Below are 20059 nucleotides of genomic sequence, written 5' to 3'. Positions count from 1 at the left end.
TTAAAGCGACTTTTGGAAAAATTATATTTAAGCAAAAATATTCTTGTACTTTCATTTTCATTATCTATTGCTTAAACAAAAGTTGCGCATCAAATTTGTCAATCACTCAAAGGAAAATCGTTATAGAATACTAAGTACACAAGGATATTATACTCACTCATTAACGTGAGATTAGTATTTATCGTTATACTTTTCTTATTAACGTAAGAAGCAAAACTAGAGTATTTAGCGATACTCAATCTGAGTTATAATCATAGTGTTGATTATACGAGTGGATTGATAATTTTTGTAATTCGTAGAAAGGAACTAAAAATTATTAATCGAGAATAGTGGACGTAGCTTTCGACTTGTGAAACTGAACCACTTCAAAATCCCGTGTCTCTCTCTACTTTATTGTTTTCGTTATTTTTATATTGCTTGAAATAATTATTTAGTTGATTTTAATTCATAAAATCAAGTAATTAATTATTTATCATATATTTCGAAAAAGTAGGGTTAGATTTTTAATACTCAATTCATCCCCCTCTCTTCCGTATTCGATCAATAGACTCCGCACAGATCATAATAAATCGCTAATCATCCATTCTTTTTTGTGTGTGTGTAAAATGAACACGAATACGAAGAAAGTTGGGGCATATGATTGGTCTAGTATGCCACATGAACTTGTATCAAATGTATTTGATAATCTAGATAATAATGATGTGGCTCGACGACGGGCTTCGTCTTTATGTACCACATGGCGTCGTTGTGTGTCCCACGTTTTTCCCAAAGCTCCAACTCCTCCATCAATAACTAAGCTTCCTTACATATGCACTTGTGGTCTGTTTAACAACAACGTTGAGTACTGTCGCTGTGAAGACATCAAGTATTACTCTCTCGTAAGGCGCACTCGCTATTATTTTATCGTCTCTCCTGGTTCCCAAACTAATGACAGTGTTTGGCTTATTCGTGCTGAGGACGTTGGACCCAATAAGTGGTTGCTTCATAACCCTTGTTCCTGGAAAGACGATTACCAGGAGTCGTCTAGTCCCTTTAATCAATTCAGTTTTAACCTGCTAGATGAGTATCGCATCTTTGATGTGGCAAACTTGTATACTCTCCATCATGCTTTTGACTTGGAAAACAGTCCTTGCAGGAAAAATAATACTTCCACAATTGAACATAGGATGCCTTTTGTTCACAAGCTTATACCTTTCCCTGATTGGTCAAGGTTTTTACTCTTGTTTGGTAAAAGCAGGAGGTTAGCTTTGTTTTCGGAATCTAATCATCAATGGACTTTCGTAGATACTGGATGATGTCAATTTGATCGGCTCAAGCTAGTTCAATGCTCGAGCTATTTCCATCCTCTTTAAAGAACAAGTCCAACATGACTCCCATTCAAAGTTCAGGTCCCGTTTATGATGTCCAGATTGCCGAGGAAGCTTATAAGCTTGGATGTGTAGCATTGTCTCAAGGGAAAGTTGAGGAAGGGCTTCAGTCCTTGAACATCTCTCTCTCCAAGTGTTCGCCTGATCAAACTGACGCCATTGCCAAAATTCAGTCACTTATATCTCTTGCAGCTCGACACTTTAGGACTTTCAACTGTCGATTGTTTGAAACGTTTTTTTTCTTTCTAATGCTCAAAATTAAGGTTTTGATTTTAAACTGATTAGCGTTCTTTACCGTTTGTGAATTTCGACTGTACATTTACACAGCAAGATTCATCTCTTGGCACTGTGAGCCTTAGTCTGAAGTCTGAACTGTGAAGTCTATGAACATGGGCGTCTTAAAATAAATGGAGGCCCGGTGCATCACAGAAAAATGAGGCCCCAAATATGAATATACGAGTGTAATATGTTAGAATAATTAATAATATTCGTATGGCCTATGTGTTTCGGGTTTTTAATAAAAGTTAAGTTCACATTGTTATTACGAGACTTTAATATAAAAGACGGTATCGTGATGGATCGGTCCCGATTAACGTAATTAAAGTCCGAGAATTATTATTCCCTCTTACCTTACCTTAATAAGTCGTCTTTCACGAAAAGGTACGATCGGGTTTGTTTTTGCGAAAAGGTACGTAGCCCATTATATAAATAAGAGGATCTACGTACAGAAATTAAGATACAAAAACAACTTTCCTGACAAAAACAAACATACGTACATTGAAAGTGAAAGGCAGTTTCTTCTCCATCATCAAGAAACAGTAAAGAAAGGGTTAAGGAGGAGAATCAATTGGTTTATACTTCTTATTATTGAATTGATTGCGTCTGTAAGACATGGACCAAGGTTAGTCCTTTATTCCGTCTATTGATTGTATTAGGGTTGAATTAATTCAAGTCTATATTGATTCTTGGGACTGATTTCATCATTGAAATCGTAAAGTTAATCTTACATTTGGTATTAGAGCGGTATAGACTTGATTAATTTACCATGAATGTGTTTTACTGCCATTACTTTTCATCACTGTATAATGAGAAATAATGTCGGTATAAATGAATTGAAATTTTTGTTGGTCAAGAATGTATAATTGCATATTAATGGACCCGTATCAAATAAAGTAAATGGTATTTTTTGATTGAGTGGTATGAAACATTGTCATATGCTTCTTGAAATCTTACGTATCATATTTGCATATGATTGGACCAAGTGAATGTTCTTCCGCTTGGTTTACTATCATCCTTATTCACTGGGTTTCGCCGCTGCGTCTTTTTTTTGTCTGTCATTATGTTCATTCAGATGTTTCAGTGCATGCAATATTCAGATGTTTCAGTGCATGTAATGTTCGGATATAACGTCCTTTTTGTCTGCCATTATGTTCATTCAGACTGTTCTATGGAACATTGTTCTATAATTGCATATGAATGGACCAAGTTCACACTTTCGGGCTTATGGTTTGTTCTCTGGAGTTGTGACAACCATTTTTTGCACTTTGATATGCATTATTAAGCAATGACAGACCAATGTTTGTTTCCGCTGCAAAATTTATCTATGCATTAAAGTTTGTGCTTTCAAGGTTTTGGCATGTAAGTAATTATTAGAAATTTGAACTTATGGTCTGTTATATTTTTGTTTGCATATGGATCAGAATGATAATGATAAATTTTGCACTTTGATAACAGATCAATGTTCATTAATGGTATTATATCTATTGCTTTTCGGCTGTGTTTTTGGAGATTAAATGTTTAACATATTTCTACTTATTCCGACACACATAAAGTTAGACAATAGAATGACTCACATTAAAGTAATGGGTAAATTCATGTTATGAATTGTTAACATATTAAGATAATATATTTACCATTAACTTTAAATGTTTATTTTGTATATATTACATGTTAGTCACCAAAGTGGCCTTGTTATATTGCATTTAAACATTTGAAATTAAAGTTTTAATTGATCATGATTAAAAGGGATGTATAAATGACATTATAGTTTGATTGATCAATTATTTTTTGTCATCTATATTTTTGGGAGATCACCCAAAGGTGGGTCATTAAATATAGTTGACAATATGAAAGGATTAATTATTCATAAAGTGGGTCTAATAGTATGTATATCCAAAGATAGCATTCTTATTTGATTCATGTGTGTTATAATTAATTGTTAAAGTATATATTAACATCAATGATGGTTACTTGTATTTAAGTGTTGCCCAAAGGTCATTTAAATACATGTATAAAAGTTTATATAATATTATTTGAATCTGTATGATAGTTTTTCAAAGCACTAATTGGTAACATGTATAAATGATTGCAGCATCTCCAAATTTGTTTGCATCTGCTGACTCTTTTGTAAAGTTCAATGGGCTTAATTATGATGAGTGGGCCTTAAAGATCCAGTATACACTGGGTATAATGGCTTTGGACATTGCCATCCTGACAGATGAGGTACCAACAAAAATTACACCTGAAAGCTCCGAAGCCGAAAAGTGTCATTATCAGGCTTGGGAGAAATCTAACAGGTTGGGTTTACACCTCATGAGGATGACAATGGCTGATAACATTAAGTCCTCCATGCCTAAAACAGAGAAAGCAAGGGAATTCATGCTTAAAGTAAAGGAGTGTTCACAGTCGGATTTAGCTGATAAGTCAATTGTTGGTAGTTTAATGAGTGAGCTGAGTACTAAAAGGTTTGACTGGTCTCAACCGATTCATGATCATGTGACACACATGTCTAACCTGGCAGCAAAGTTGAAGACTTTAGGAATGGACGTAAGTGATACTTTTTTGGTCCAATTCATCATTAACTCTCTACCTTATGAGTTTGGCCAGTTTCAGGTGAATTATAACACCATAAAAGATAAATGGAACTATCAAGAGTTAAAAGCCATGATTATACAGGAGGAGGGGAGATTAAAGAAGATGAAAGATCAAGCTGTTCATTTCTTGAGTCATGATGGTGCCAGCAGCAGCAAAGCTAAACCGAGTAAGAAGGGTAAGAATGGTAAGAAGGGAAAGTCTTTCTTTAAGGGACCTGAAAGTGCGATCCAGAAAGAAAAGAAGTGTCACTTTTGCAAGAAAACGGGACACTTCAAGAAGGATTGTCCTAAAAGGAAGGCATGGTTCGAAAAGAAAGGTAAACATTATAGTTTTGTTTGCTTTGAATCAAATCTTATAAAAGTACCTAGTAATACTTGGTGGTTAGATTCTGGTGCAACTACTCATATTTCTCACATTAAACAGGGATATCGTATGATCCAGCCCATAAGAGGAGCTGAACAGTTTGTATCCATGGGAAATAGGATGAAAGCACGCATTGAGGGCATTGGGACTTACAGATTAATCTTAGACACTGGTTGTCATATAGATCTTACAGATTGTCTCTATGTACCCGATTGTGCTAGAAATCTTGTATCATTAAGTAAATTGGATAATTTAGGTTTTAACTTTAAGTTTGGACATGGTGTATTTTCTATGTACCGTAATGAATACTTTTATGGTAGTGGTACTTTGATTGATTTACTTTATAGGTTCAATCTTGATGTTAAATTTTCCGATTCCCTATTTTATGTTGAGTGTCAAGGCATTAAACGTAGTGCATCGAATGAAAAATCAGCTTACTTGTGGCATCAAAGGCTAGGTCACATATCCAAAGAAAGGTTAACGAGGTTGGTAAAAGATGAAATTCTACCTCAATTGGATTTTAGTGACTTAGATGTGTGTGTAGACTGCATTAAAGGTAAGCAGACTAAACATACAAAGAAAGAAATCGCCTACAAGAAGCTCTCGGCTTTTAGAAATTATACACACCGACATTTGTGGACCTTTTGACACTCCATCTTGGAGTGGTGAAAAGTACTTTATCACTTTTATAGATGATTTCTCGCGGTATGGTTTCACTTATTTGTTGCATGAAAAGGCTCATTCTGTGGATGTCCTTGAGATATTCATAAATGAGGTGGAAAGGCAGCTAGAAAAGAAAGTAAAAATTATGAGATCGGATAGAGGTGGTGAGTTTTATGGAAGGTTTACTGAAAATGGACAATGTCCTGGTCCATTTGCAAAGTTACTTGAAAGTAGGGGTATTTGTGCACAATATACAATGCCCGGTACACCTCAGCAGAACGGTGTTGCTGAAAGGCGGAACCGTACTTTAATGGAAATGGTTAGGAGCATGTTATGTAATTGTTCTTTACCTCTTTCACTATGGATTTATGCATTAAAGACAGCAACCTATGTTTTAAATCGGGTTCCTAGTAAAGCAGTTCCTAAGACTCCTTATGAACTGTGGACGGGAAGGAAACCGAGTTTAAGACATCTTCGAGTTTGGGGTTGTCCAGCTGAAGTAAGGTTGTATAACCCAAATGAAAAGAAGCTAGATCCTAGGACAGTCAGTGGTTATTTCATTGCCTATCCTGAAAAGTCAAAGGGGTATAGATTTTACTGTCCTAATCACAGTACGAGAATAGTAGAGACTGGAAATGCTAGATTCATTGAGAACGGTCAAACTAGTGGGAGCATTGAACCACGAAAAGTGGACATTAAAGAAATTAAGGTTGAAGTTTCTTCTCCTGAAGTTGCACGTGAAATTGTTGTACCAATCGCGTCGTCACAGTCAAATGACATAATGAGACAACAACAAAATGAAGTGCAAGACCCACAAAATGACAATAACAATGATGATCAAGTCACAATTCAAGGGGAGAATAATATGTCACGTGAACAGTCAAGGCAACCTGTAAGGCGAAGAAGGGTAGTCAATGTTCCAGAGGAACAATTAAGGCGATCTATAAGAGAAAGAAGATCAGCCATCCCAGATGACTACGAGACATATAACGTTGAATGTGACTTGAGCATTAGTGAGGATCCCGTCTCATTCCGTAAGGCCATGGAAAGTGATAATTCTGAAAAGTGGTTAATTGCCATGAAAGAGGAGATGAAATCTATGAATGACAACAAAGTATGGGACTTAGTAGTGTTACCTGAGGGTTCTAAGGCCGTTGGGTCGAAATGGGTCTATAAGACCAAAAGGGACTCTAAAGGTAACATTGAAAGGTATAAGGCTCGACTTGTTGCCAAAGGTTTTACTCAGAAAGATGGCATTGACTATAAAGAAACTTTCTCTCCGGTGTCAAAGAAAGATTCTTTAAGAATTGTCTTGGCTTTGGTAGCTCATTATGATCTAGAGCTTCACCAAATGGATGTAAAGACCGCTTTTCTAAATGGTGAGCTTGAGGAAGAAGTATATATGGACCAACCTGAGGGATTTACATCCCCGGGTAATGAAGATAAGGTGTGTAGGCTGAGGAAGTCGATATATGGACTAAAACAAGCTTCTAGACAATGGTATTTAAAGTTTAATGATACCATCACGTCATATGGATTTGTAGAGATTACCGTTGATCGGTGTATCTACATTAAGATCAGTGGGAGCAGATTTGTTATTTTAGTCTTATATGTTGACGATATTTTGCTAGCTGCGAATGATCTAGGCATGTTGCATGATGTAAAGAAATATCTATCTAAAAACTTTGAAATGAAAGATATGGGTGAGGCATCCTATGTGATCGGAATTGAAATTTTTCGTGATAGATCACAAGGATTGTTAGGGTTGTCTCAGAAAGCTTACATTGACAAAGTTTTAGAGAGATATAGAATGAATGAATGCTCCGCAGGGATAGTTCCTATACAAAAAGGGGACAAATTTAGTAAAATGCAATGTCCCCGTAATGAACTGGAACGAAAAGAAATGGAGAGAATTCCCTATGCATCTGTGGTTGGGAGTTTGAACTATGTTCAGACATGTACTCGACGGATATCGCCTTTCTTTGTTGGAATGTTGGGTCGGTACCAAAGTAATCCCGGGATGGACCACTGGAAAGCTGCAAAGAAGGTCCTTAGGTACTTGCAAGGCACTAAGGAGCTCATGCTTACTTATAGGAGATCCGATCATCTTGAGGTGATTGGTTATTCAGATTCAGATTATGCCGGATGTGTTGATAGTAGAAAATCAACATTTGGCTACTTGTTCCTTTTAGCTGAAGGGGCAGTATCATGGAAAAGTGGGAAGCAGTCTGTCATTGCTACTTCTACTATGGAAGCCGAATTTGTGGCATGCTTTGAGGCCACTATTCATGCATTGTGGTTGCGAAACTTTATCTCGGGACTTGGGATTGTCGATAGTATTGCCAAGCCGCTGAGAATTTATTGTGACAATTTCTGCCGTCGTCTTCTTCTCTAAGAACGATAAATACTCCAAGGGTGCTAAACACATGGAATTAAAGTTCTTATCGGTCAAAGAGGAGGTACAGAAGCAAAGAGTGTCATTTGAGCATATAAGAACGGATAAAATGGTGGCAGATCCATTAACTAAGGGATTACCACCCAAGGCGTTCATTGGCCATGTAGAACGCATGGGTGTTGTATCAAAGGCCTTGTTATTATGAAGTTAATATGCTTATAATAAATGTGACATCTAGAATTCACTTATAGTATTGTTTCTGTTATAATAGACATGTTAATCATTATAGTATATGTATACATTACAGTTATTAGATTACATGTGACTAATTGTGAGAGTTAATGTTCTTCTCAAATTAAAGTTTTACCTAGATTTGGAATTGATTTGTGATACATGGAAGGAATCATGTCGATTAGTAAATGACGTGTGACCGCCATGATCCAATTAGTTCTATTTCGATTAAAGATATGAAAGTTAGTGAGCTTAACATAAAAGTGCACATTATAGTTATTAAACCATTAAGTCAACACAAAGGCCAAGTGGGAGAATGTTAGAATAATTAATAATATTCGTATGGCCTATGTGTTTCGGGTTTTTAATAAAAGTTAAGTTCACATTGTTATTACGAGACTTTAATATAAAAGACGGTATCGTGATGGATCGGTCCCGATTAACGTAATTAAAGTCCGGGAATTATTATTCCCTCTTACCTTACCTTAATAAGTCGTCTTTCACGAAAAGGTACGATCGGGTTTGTTTTTGCGAAAAGGTACGTAGCCCATTATATAAATAAGAGGATCTACGTACAGAAATTAAGATACAAAAACAACTTCCCTGACAAAAACAAACATAGTACATTGAAAGTGAAAGGCAGTTTCTTCTCCATCATCAAGAAACAGTAAAGAAAGGGTTAAGGAGGAGAATCAATTGGTTTATACTTCTTATTATTGAATTGATTGCGTCTGTAAGACATGGACCAAGGTTAGTCCTTTATTCCGTCTATTGATTGTATTAGGGTTGAATTAATTCAAGTCTATATTGATTCTTGGGACTGATTTCATCGTTGAAATCGTAAAGTTAATCTTACATAATATACATCGAGTTTTATATTAAATTCATTAACAAAGCTTGTAAATTCGCTGGCGAAAATCGGAGGCCCGGTTCCACCGCCCGTGGTTGCCCGTGGCCTTAGACACCCCTGACTATGAACACCTGAAGAGTAAGGAAGATGAATGCTCTTGAATCCTGGCCGTCAACATAGAAATGCTTATTTCTTGCGCTCATGGTTGATCGGGGCCTTAGACGCCACTGAGTTGTTCTTTGTGCTTGAATTCAGGTTTTGATACCTCTTCTAGTTGAGGTTGATTGAACACGAGTACACGTCTAGCTAATTATAAATGATGTTTAACTTTTGGCCCAAAATGAAATACCAATGTATGAATCCATTTCTAAGTATCAAGGACAATTAAAAAGTCCGAGCAACACAAGCTCGTGAAACGTATACAGAAACGGCTCTTAATACATCCTTGAACATAACTATGTTATTCTCTCTTTTTCGGTTATTTGTTGCCCTTTTCCTTTTTGACTGTCTCAGTCAATTGTTGTTCATTCTATTTTAAAAATAAACTTGATAAACAATTTAATCATTCACACTCAATTTGTTTCACTTTTCATTTAATAATTAGTCCATTTCTCTTTCTTTGGAATTTGTGCCAAAATAAAAGGACAACAATTGACCGAGACGGAGGGAGTAGTTTATTGAAAAAAATTACTCGTATTGTTTATGGCCGTGAATGAAGTGTTGAGTGTTGAACACATGTAATACTCTGCATTAAAAAAGTGTATTTCATTTTCGTATGTTTCTAGGACTTGCAAAAAAAAAAATGTTACAATTTACGTAGGAATTTTTATCACTTTAGCTAACTCTTATTCTCTGACTCTCAGTGTTAGTATGTTACGTCTATATGAGAAACAAATTCGAGGTTCTTAATCTAGCAATCTACGGAGTATATTAGAGGATGTCAGTGTATTTAACCGTTAAATAATAACACATGTAGTTCTTCATCAACTAAGCTGCCATGGTGTAGTGGTTATCACGTCTGCTTTACACGCAGAAGGTCTCCAGTTCGAACCTGGATGGCAGCATTTTTCTTCAACCTTTTTTACACATTCCGCTCAATTTTCGCCTCCGCATTTACTTTCACCAAAAATTCACACGGTCTCTAAAACGCTACCTAGGGCATACTCCGTATATTAATAGGGGTCCAGTGCTCGGTCCAAGATTTTCAGAAATTCGGTTCTCGGTTCGGTCCGAATCTGGACCGACTCTCAGCCCTAATTCCTTTTCCCAATAACAACTTCCTTTATTATTTCTCTGTTTTATCACCAAATCAATAAAAAAACGCTAACTTTCTGTTTTCTAAAGTTTTATTCAACTAATTTCCTCAATTACTCCCAATTTCCATAAATCACGGGTTTTATCACAATATTTCTCTCAATTACCTTAATCATAAATTCATACTTTGTGTAAAGTTTCATTTTCTGTTTTCAATATTTTTTGTTTCATAATTTTATTACAAAAATCTCTCTTAAGACGGATACGGATATATATGTTTTAAGATTAAAACGGGTCAAATAGCGTATCACTTGCATAGATAATACAAGTCTTTTGCTAATATCTAAGCATTTCTTTGTCTTATTTACGCATAGGGTATGCTATTTAACCCGTCAGGTTTAAGACGGATACCCATCTTAAACAAGAATTTGTGTTTTATGTTTATAGGCTATAAAGGACGATTTTATGTCAATTTTTTTTAACACGAGAATAAAGAATGAAAATTGATAGCTATTGAACAAAGTTTTGGACAATTTTGTTTTGAGAACTAGTCGAAGATTTTGCTTCAAATAATGCAAGAAGAGCTTCCTTGTTTAAGAAATGATGTTTTGTAATTGTAAATGACTAAACTTTACTACAATTATCGGAGAATAATTTTTGGGCTGTGAACTCCATTTTTGTAATTTTTTTTCCGTGAATGTATTAATATTTAGGGCCTCATTTTGATAGTTTGCAATTTTGCACAGGACCACGAAAATTTCCGAGACGGACCTGGATGGGAGAGACTAACTCAAGAATCGGGTATATATAGCTACTCTAAAATTTACATATGTTTAAAACCTACTCCCTCCGTCCCGGTCATTTGTTGTCCTTTGGTTTTGGCACAAAGACCAAGGAAAGAGGAGAGGGCCAATTAGTAAATGACATGTGGACCAAATTGAGTGTGAATGGCCAAATTGTTAATCAAATCCAATTCTAAAATAGAAAGGACAACAAATGAATGAGACACCCCCAAAATGGAAAAGGACAACAAATGACCGGGACAGAGGGAGTAACTGGTAGTGACCCGAACTGAACCCAGTGGACTTGTCACCCAATTATGACCGGACTCGACCATAACATGAGTCAACACGACATGAACCGTAACCGTAACTGACCCAAACCCATTGTTGACCAACACAACCCATACCCGATGCAACCCGATCCATAATCGACCCGTATGACCGATTGCCACATCTGGTTCTCACTTCTCAAAAGTCAAATCAATCCGTTACATGTTACTTCTCGTAAAAGAAAGGGTTTTATTTTGTGGTTTGATTTCATAACTTGGAATACCAAGTAAGTTGTTTCCCTAATCTAATTTGATTGTAATTGCATAATTTGTTTATAGTATAGTATTATTTCTTCAATTTTAGGGAATCAAAATTAGGGTTCGTGTTATGCCAAATTGCGTCTAATTTGTCAGGAGGATCCTAATTAATTGTAGAATTTTGATTGCAAAGAAATTATCAGGTGTTACTAATTACTGTTGTCAGGACATCTCTTGTTATGGATTCGAATTTGAACAGTAGTCCAGTGGAATCTGATAGGAAGAAGGCTGAAATCGATTGCGATTCGGAAAAATCAGCAGCGGCCTTACTGAAGATGGAGAGGTTGGAGAAGAGGATGGAGAGGAGGCGGCTGCATGGTGCTTTGCCTGCTAAACCTAAGTCTGAGAATCGGCCAAGGGCATTGTCCGAAGAGGAGTACGAGAAGTGGAAGCAGGAGTTGTCTGATATGATTGCTAAAGCCGTTGCTGAGAGTTCAACTTTGTCTGATGAGGCATTTAAAACGAAGAAAAAAGTGTTGTCTGCTTTGGTAGCTACAGCCATGGCTCATAATGACAAGTTACGACCGTCTGACGAGACACTGGAGAAGAGGAAGCTTGAGTTGTCTGCTTTGGTGGCTAAAATTCATTCTGAAATGACTCGCTCATGAACTATGTCATGTAGCTTGGTTGGTACAAGCCCCAATTCTATCATCAATTATCTAGTATTATCATACCGTCATATGCATTTTATAACCTTATGATCTTAATGTATAGATTGGCTGATTCATTAATATATCTGAGCATTGTTTATTGACATTTGTACACAGCAAGATCCTACATTCTTTTGCTGGTATAATCAGGAATTCAGGATTGCATGTAATAACTGCTAAAGAACATGTTTGATTCTCACTTGTAAACACTCAATTTAACGATGCTTCTATAGTAGTGGCAATGCAGCGGTCTTTGTCAGGGGGTGAAGTATGGCGAGGCTGGGAATGGAGGATGATTTGGATTGAATCATGGTAATGCTGTCCTACTAGGCTACCACCAGATAATCATCATCACGGCTGGCTGATTCATGATTCTTGTGAGGGAGCCATGGGAAAACGAAGTTTGCATTTGATCAATTATCGGAAGAGTGCAGGGTGATGAGGTAAAGGCCGTAAGGGGATATAACCCATTCATTGATGCACCACAGGATCTGCCATAATCATGAACTTCCACCCAAAAACCAAGTTCGGGGGCTTTGGCTTATGATTCCTGATAACCATTAAACTCGGGAATAGGAGTCTAGGATAGTTGGACTCGTCATCAGCCTTTTCTACACCAGATTGGTCAACGCTGGATCAGTTGTCTAGTCGGTTTTCTAATGGTGAACACTCTTCTGATACGCCGTATTATGAGGATGGCGTGGAGGAACTAAGCAATCTGCTCGAGTCACAAACTACGGTGATACCAGGAAGAATGAAGGATATAGGAAGTGATGAAACTACTTATAGAGGTGGAGGGCTTATTGTGGTACCTGAGAGGATGAGTTTGAGGATCCCCAGATTGATAATATGAAGATGGAAGTTGGGGAATGCTGATGTGCAGGAAAAAGTGTAAGGATATCAAGATACGGATACTTCGAGTTGGTGAAGAAGTTCATCTGCTGCTACAAATGGTACCAAATTTTTTATCCTCCGTTGATGAATTTTGTGTGTAGGAAATATGAACTTATCTGATCGATATAACCTTAATCGAGACGCCGTGTAAGACACTGCTCTAAATCAGTTAGACTCCCACACAAGTGCTCCTTGAGTTCCGTGGTCACCGATTCCAGGGTTAACGCCTCCTTCCGCACATTGTTGCACACCAAAGACGGAAGTGGGAACCGTTCTCAGAATATAGTTTATAAAAGATATAGAGATAATGTTTCTGTATTTTTTTTTGTGTAAAACTGTTGGAGAATGGAAGCTTTTATAGTGAACAAAAGGCTCCAACAACCACATAGAGATGCCAAAAAATCATCAAGTTAATGACCATTAAACCGGCAATGAATGGTAATAAAACCAGACATTAAGAGCAGATATTATTGTGTGATTATGCTTTAACGACTAGAATTCCAATAGCTAGAATCCGAGGAAAATATTTAGACCAAAAGCAAAAGGGGTACACCGCACAACGCTCATGTGTCACGTGTCACTTGATAGTGAACATTCATATATAAGGACAAGACTCCCCCACTATTCATCCTATGTGGGACAATTTTATCACATTTTAGTTTGGAGCAACACCATACTCCAACAATCCCCACTTGGTCCAAACTAAACTGATAGATAGAAAAGAAAGGAGATTAGCTATTATCAGTTGAACATAGTCTTGAACCTGACAATAACTGGAATATGAGAACAGCTCACTCGAGTAACATAAGGCCCCATAAAAACCTTGTCTCATGATTGCATTAGAGAATAACCCACATCTATTCTCACCGGAGGTGGCCAACACTCCACAATCACGTAGGTGAGTCCATCAAGTGTGTACTGCACACACCACTCAAACCTTTGAGGTATGGAACTCATTAAGGATTACCACCTGTCAACCTAACTCTGTAAATAAATATGCTAATAGGGATAAACTGAATAACATCCTTTATTCATCAAAATAAATAATATTCAAGCAATGCCAGACGATTTCGTTTGACCGCATTGAATCTGGTTAACCAGATTTGGTATCCATCGTAAAAGCACTACGTAGGTGGGCACAATCCCATCTTTTTAGCAGTTTCTGAAACTAGTTTCCTGTTTAAAGCCTTTGTCAACAGATCGACAATATTACTTTTCGAACTTTCATAATCTAAAGAGATTATTCCAAACTTGATCAAGTTACAAACAATATTAAACCTTGGGCGTATATGCCTACTCTTGCCATTATAAGCCTTATTCTTGGCTACATGAATGGCAGCTTGTGAGTTACAATATAGCGGCACAGATGGCACATGCTTTGGCCAAAGAGGAATGTCCACTACTAAACTTTTCAACCACTCAGCTTCTCGACCAGCCAATTCGAGAGTTATAAATTCCAATTCCATTGTAGATCTCGCAATACATGTTTGCTTGGATGATCTCCGCTGCTCCTGCTAAAGTGAAAACATAACTACAGGTAAAGTGTATATCATTACTCTCCGAGATCCAGTTAGCGTCACAATATCCCTCCAAAATTGGATGATAACCACAATAGGATAATCCAAAATCAGCAGTACCTTTAAGATATCTAAGGAAACAAACTAATGCACTCCAATGATCGTGACCAGGGTTATGAGTATATCAACTCAATCTCCCAACACAATATGCAATATCAGGATGAGATAAACACCTAAGATACATGACACTACCAAGATCGTAGGAAATATGAACTTATTGATCGATATAACCTTAATCGAGACGCCGTGTAAGACACTGCCAAGAATCTTAGCATAACCAGCTTGATCCACACTATCAGGCAAATTCTTCTTTAAATGTAAACTAGCATCAAAAGGTGTTCTTGCAAGCTCTTATCAAAATAACCAAATTTCTTTAAAAATTTTCAACATAATTAGCCTGAATAAGACAATAATCTTTACTAGTTTTATAACTCTTAAATCAAGAATGACAAAAACTTCACCCAATTCTTTTATTCCAAAAGAAATTTTAAGCATGCCTTTAATGGAATCGATAACATCTAGTGAAGTGCCAAAGATAAGTAAATCATCAACATAAAGTGTCATAATAACACTACTACTAGCATTAGACTTCATATAGACATATATCAGCTTCGCTAGTTTTAAAACCAAGAGAAACAATCGCACTATGAAACATACCATTGTTTCGGTGCCTGTTTAGTCCATAGATAGATTTAACAAATTTACAAACTTTATGTTCTTGACCAGGCACTTTAAACCATCAAGTTGATCCATATAAATCTCTTCATCGAGATCACCATTTAAAAAAGCAGTTTTCACATCCATCTGATGCACAAGCAAGTTATACATGATGACAATCTTAGTCATCGGGGAATATGTGTCAAAATAGTCTAAGCCAAACTTTTGGGTGAAACCCTTAACCACCAACCTGGTCTTAAATTTATCAATAGTCCCATCAACTTTCATTTTTTTCCTAAACACCCATTTACACCCTGTAGGCTTACAACCACGAGGCAAGTAAACAATCTCCCAAGTATGATTAGACATAATGGACTCAATCTCACTATCAATGGCCTCTTTCCGCAAAAAGCGTCAACTGATCTCATAACCTCGTCATAGATCTCAGGATCTCCCTCCACAATATACATGTCAACTAACTCATTATCTAGATATCTACCATCCTCCTCCATAATAACATTAGGCCCAAAAGATTTCTCAACTCTAGATCTCTTACTACTCTTAGCAACTAAAGGTGGTTCACTAGATGTGTCAAAAAGAGATGGAGAGCTACCATCAAAATCCACATGGGAAGAAGCATCAAAAGTCAAATCCGTCCCCAAGAAGGTTTCAAAGTAATTAAAGTCCTCAAAGAAAACAACATCTCTAGATTCAACAATAGTACCATAAAGTCCCGAACCCACATCTTTGGTCATGAAACTATAGGCTGCACTATTAGATCAATATAACCCACAAAAAACCGAGTCAATGATTTTAAGGCTTATTTTGTCTCTTTTAGAAGCAGGTAAGCCAACTTTGGCTAAATATCCCCAACTTTTAGAAACCTCAAATTAGGTGTATAATCCTTCCAAATTTCATAAGGAGTCACATCAAATTTCTTACGAGATACACGGTTTAAAACATGACAAGCAGATAGAATAGCTTCTGTAACACCCCGACCCAAACCGGGTCGGAAGCGGTTACTTATGATAGCTCACCAGGATGTGTACATGGCCCACAGATCAACACGGGTCCTTTACAGCGCATTTTGTCCTCACTCATGCGCATCCCGGAAACCTTCCCAGGAGGTCACCCATCCTAAGACTACTCCCAGTCAAGCACGCTTAACTTTGGAGTTCTTTCGCATGGATGACCATAAAAGAAAGTGCACTTTGTTGATATGAGTAGTACTTCCAATCCCTTTAAGCACTAGTCATTTAAGCCTATCACTGGACTTCTTCAATTACCGTGGGGTGTTACAGCTTCCCCCCACAATCAAAATATTTCTTAGATATACACTCCTCATAATTAATGAGTTTTCAAATCTAAACTTGATGAATAATTTATCAAATAATAAGTTGAACGCCTTCCCCCACATGTTGTCACGCCACAAATTAGTGACAAACATAATCGTTCAAACAAACTATACACATTATTTACGTAATTAATCATCTCAACTTTTAGATATCATATAATCGTATACGACAATTTAAAGCTCTATCCTTATGAAAATTGACAAATAAACACTTTCAATTATTAGTCACGCAAATATATCCAAGATAATAGATCAAGTGAGAACAAAATATTGAACCCCACACTTGTGTACAAACAATATAGGCACACAACTTCTCGCATATTATACATTATGCACAAAACAAAAGTCTCAAAGCAACGAATTCTTATTTCATAGCAATTTGTATGATAAACAGGTTTTCTCAATATACACTAGTGAAAACAACTTCAATCAAGTGAAACATATGATTTTTGTAGTTCACGTACTTTATGACCAATTAGTGCTCAATTTGCAACTTAATACAAGCACTCAAACATATGAACTCTAAGCTATATAATTGGACGAGTAAGAACGATACTTATATCCTATATTACTTCGATTCCTCATATTTTCTCGACAATTTGAGATAACTATATGACACTTAAATACCTTATTTTAAACCAAAGTGTCCATACTGTCATAGATATAGCCGAGTCTGACACTTCAACAAACAGTTGTTCCCGATACTTCGATTTTAAATAAAAAGTAAAATAAATACGGAGTAAACACAATGATACATATTGATTAGCACTTTGGTCAACATGTGTAATGTAATAATTAATCCACAATGCATTGAAAGGCCAAACCAATTAATATGGCAACAATGATCAATTACACTCATATTAACCAGGATAAAATATTGTATTTACTTATATAGTAAATCACCATAGCCAACATGTACTTAAACAAAAATATCATTACCCATAAAAGATGCTGGGTATTGCTTGCAACAAACCCAATATGAGTACTTATAAGATAAAGGGTAAGACCATACCTTGCGAGAATAGTATTATACCATTCTTTTATAAATTTTCCACCACAACCATGATATTGCAGCCCATTTTAAGAATGTTACATGACTTAATCTGCTCCTGGATCAGACTACAAAGTTGGATCCCTTCTTATTAGCTTTCCAACGCCATATTACACGCCTCAAACGAAGGTCTAGAGATCAAGTTATGGCCAAAATACCGAAAAACTGTGTCACCTTCCGCGAACAGAATTTTAGACACGAAAACACAATAATTTTGCCTATAGAAATAATCTCCAATGACAAGAATGATAACACAACAACATTAATAGTGACAAAATTTCGTTTCTCAATTGTTGAAAAACAAACGAAAATAGCAAACAATAACAAAGATCAGAAAGTTCGAATAACTGATTTAGATTGTAGGAAATATGAACTTATCTGATCGATATAACCTTAATCGAGACACCATGTAAGACACCGCCCTAAATCAGTTAGACCCCCACACAGGTTCTCCTTGGGTTCCGTGGTCACCGATTCCAGGGTTAACGCCTCCTTCCGCATATTGTTGCACACCAAAGACGGAAGTGGGAACTGTTCTCAGAATATAGTTTATAAAAGATATAGAGATAATGTTTCTATATTTTTGTGTGTGTAAAACTGTTGGAGAATGGAAGCTTTTATAATGAAGAAAAGGCTCCAACAACCACATAGAGATGCCAAAAAATCATTAAGTTAATGGCCATTAAAACGGCAATGAATGGTAATAAAACAAGACATTAAGAGCGGATATTATTGTGTGATTATGCTTTAACGACTAGAATTCCAATAGCTAGAATCCGAGGAAAATATTTAGACCAAAAGCAATAGGGGTACACCGCACAACGCTCATGTGTCACGTGTCATTTGTGAACATTCATATGTAAGGATAAGACTCCTCTATTATTCATCCTATGTGGGACAATATTATCACATTTTAGTTTGGAGCAACACCATACTCCAACAGTGTTGTCCATGGCGAGGATGGTGGTCGACCGACAATTTGAGCAGAGTGAGGATGGGCAATCTTCCGCGTTCTCCAGCCTCTGATTTCTGGAGGTCTATGTCATTTGAGAAATTCTTACGGATGGACGACTGGTGAAAACCCTACTGTTACTGACTTGTTGCGGTTAGTGTTTACAAGTGAGAATCAAACATGTTTTTTGACAGTTGCACTCAATCCTAAATTCCTAATTAGACCAGCAAAAGGATGTTGGATCTTGTTGTGTAGGTTTATATACTTTATACAAATGTCAATAAACAATGCTCAGATACAGTGTTGAATCAATTTGGAGTGTAACCTTAGCCTTTATTTTTCTATTGAATGACATTAAATTGTTTTTTTTTTAAACCCAAAGGGGTACTTGCATATCATTAACCAATAAGACAATCAACAACATCGGGCAACTTCCCGATCCAAACAGTTTTCCCTACAGCTACCAGTAAAACATGCGCGGGAGCATGAGCTACCTTATTATGAGTACAACTAACATGAGACCAATTGATAACACGAAAAGAAGAACAAAAATTTAAAATATCATCTAAGATAAGAAAAAACAAGCTACGTCTCGTCCTCCGCTGCTTAAACGCCTCAAGCACTTCCAGGCAATCACTCTCCACCATGATCGCACCATGGCCCACTCTAGCAGCCTCCTCCAATCCATCGAGCACCGCAACAGCTTCCGCAATTTGAGGATTCCACTCTTCTCGCCTTTGAATCGACAAACCCCACAACACCCTCTCTATGTCATCACGGCATACTGCCCCAACACCCTCCTTCACACCCGCGTCAACATTTAACTCTAACCATCCTGCTGTCGGAGCCTGCCATCCCCCGCTCCTCGCAACAACCAGCCCCTTACCACCCTCTTTCCCACCCCCCGTAGCCTCAGCCCATGCTCCTTCTATCTCCTCCATCACGTCCCACACCCGCTTAGTTATATCACCCACTTCCACTTGACTTCCTTCAAAAACAACTCGGTTTCTCGCCTCCCAAATAGCCCAACATCCTACCATCATCATATCCCACCTATATCATCCATTTCCTTCCATTTCCCCTCCACCCAATCCCGAATACCCATATGCATCCTGATAGGCTTTGTCGCACACCTAATCGAAGATAAATACCCTAGACACAAATGAATGTAGTAATAGGGGTCGAACACAAGGAGACGGGGGTTGCTAAACAAGTTGTTATGGAGTAAATTCTATCAAGGTCGGTTACGATATGATTGATTGGTTGGAAAATGGAAGAAAACAATAATGATAAGGAAATAGTCTAGGGAGGTCGGGTCACACATGCAAATTATGTAAATACTCAAGTTAAACATAGGAGTTGATAAAATTGTTAATTGTTTAGGCTTAAAGACAACCACCTTTCGGCCTTATTGTCAACCATAGATCGGGTCCTAACGATCTCTCGATATGGCTAGGTCGTCCTACTATAGCATGTTTAGTCTAATTCAATTCCGTGCCTCTCGACTTATAGAATAAATTAACAAACTTAGTCCACGATTACGGCCAATAACCAAAGA

At 37.0% G+C, this 20059-nt stretch overlaps 4 protein-coding genes and 1 non-coding gene across 9 annotated transcripts; 4 read left to right on the top strand and 1 right to left on the bottom strand.

The window, feature by feature from the left end:
* The first annotated feature begins 605 nt into the window (after positions 1-605).
* LOC141641422 (uncharacterized) lies at positions 606-1295 on the top strand. The gene has a single exon (XM_074450082.1). It carries the CDS (start codon positions 606-608, stop codon positions 1293-1295), a length of 690 nt encoding a protein of 229 aa, XP_074306183.1.
* Positions 1296-2118: 823 nt separating this feature from the next.
* On the top strand, positions 2119-4945 carry LOC141654768 (uncharacterized). Of its 2 annotated transcripts, XM_074461950.1 has the most exons (4): positions 2189-2268; positions 3739-4193; positions 4254-4557; positions 4665-4945. In XM_074461950.1, the coding sequence occupies exons 1-4, from the start codon at positions 2259-2261 to the stop codon at positions 4697-4699; spliced, it is 804 nt and encodes a 267-aa protein (XP_074318051.1). In that variant the 5' UTR covers positions 2189-2258; the 3' UTR covers positions 4700-4945. The 2 variants fall into 2 exon arrangements, with proteins under 2 accessions (XP_074318011.1, XP_074318051.1); XM_074461910.1 differs by having other exon boundaries at positions 2119-2268; positions 3739-4557.
* A 4789-nt stretch (positions 4946-9734) lies between these two features.
* Positions 9735-9807, top strand: TRNAV-UAC (transfer RNA valine (anticodon UAC)). Its single transcript has one exon. It is a non-coding gene; the product is annotated as a tRNA-Val (tRNA).
* Positions 9808-11081: 1274 nt separating this feature from the next.
* Positions 11082-12191, top strand: LOC141654436 (uncharacterized). Of its 4 annotated transcripts, none has more exons than XM_074461844.1 (2): positions 11082-11335; positions 11587-12191. In XM_074461844.1, exons 1-2 carry the CDS (start codon positions 11217-11219, stop codon positions 11972-11974), a joined length of 507 nt encoding a protein of 168 aa, XP_074317945.1. In that variant the 5' UTR covers positions 11082-11216; the 3' UTR covers positions 11975-12191. The 4 variants fall into 4 exon arrangements, with proteins under 4 accessions (XP_074317945.1, XP_074317918.1, XP_074317914.1 ...); XM_074461817.1 differs by having other exon boundaries at positions 11566-12191; XM_074461813.1 differs by having other exon boundaries at positions 11083-11335; positions 11500-12191.
* A 6708-nt stretch (positions 12192-18899) lies between these two features.
* Positions 18900-19541, bottom strand: LOC141641404 (uncharacterized). Its single transcript, XM_074450067.1, has one exon. The coding sequence runs from the start codon at positions 19539-19541 to the stop codon at positions 18900-18902; it is 642 nt and encodes a 213-aa protein (XP_074306168.1).
* Positions 19542-20059: the final 518 nt, after the last annotated feature.

The sequence above is a fragment of the Silene latifolia genome, chromosome 1 (genome assembly GCF_048544455.1).
Source record: "Silene latifolia isolate original U9 population chromosome 1, ASM4854445v1, whole genome shotgun sequence".
Lineage (NCBI taxonomy): Eukaryota > Viridiplantae > Streptophyta > Magnoliopsida > Caryophyllales > Caryophyllaceae > Silene > Silene latifolia.
This window is presented reverse-complemented; position numbering and strand designations above follow the sequence as displayed.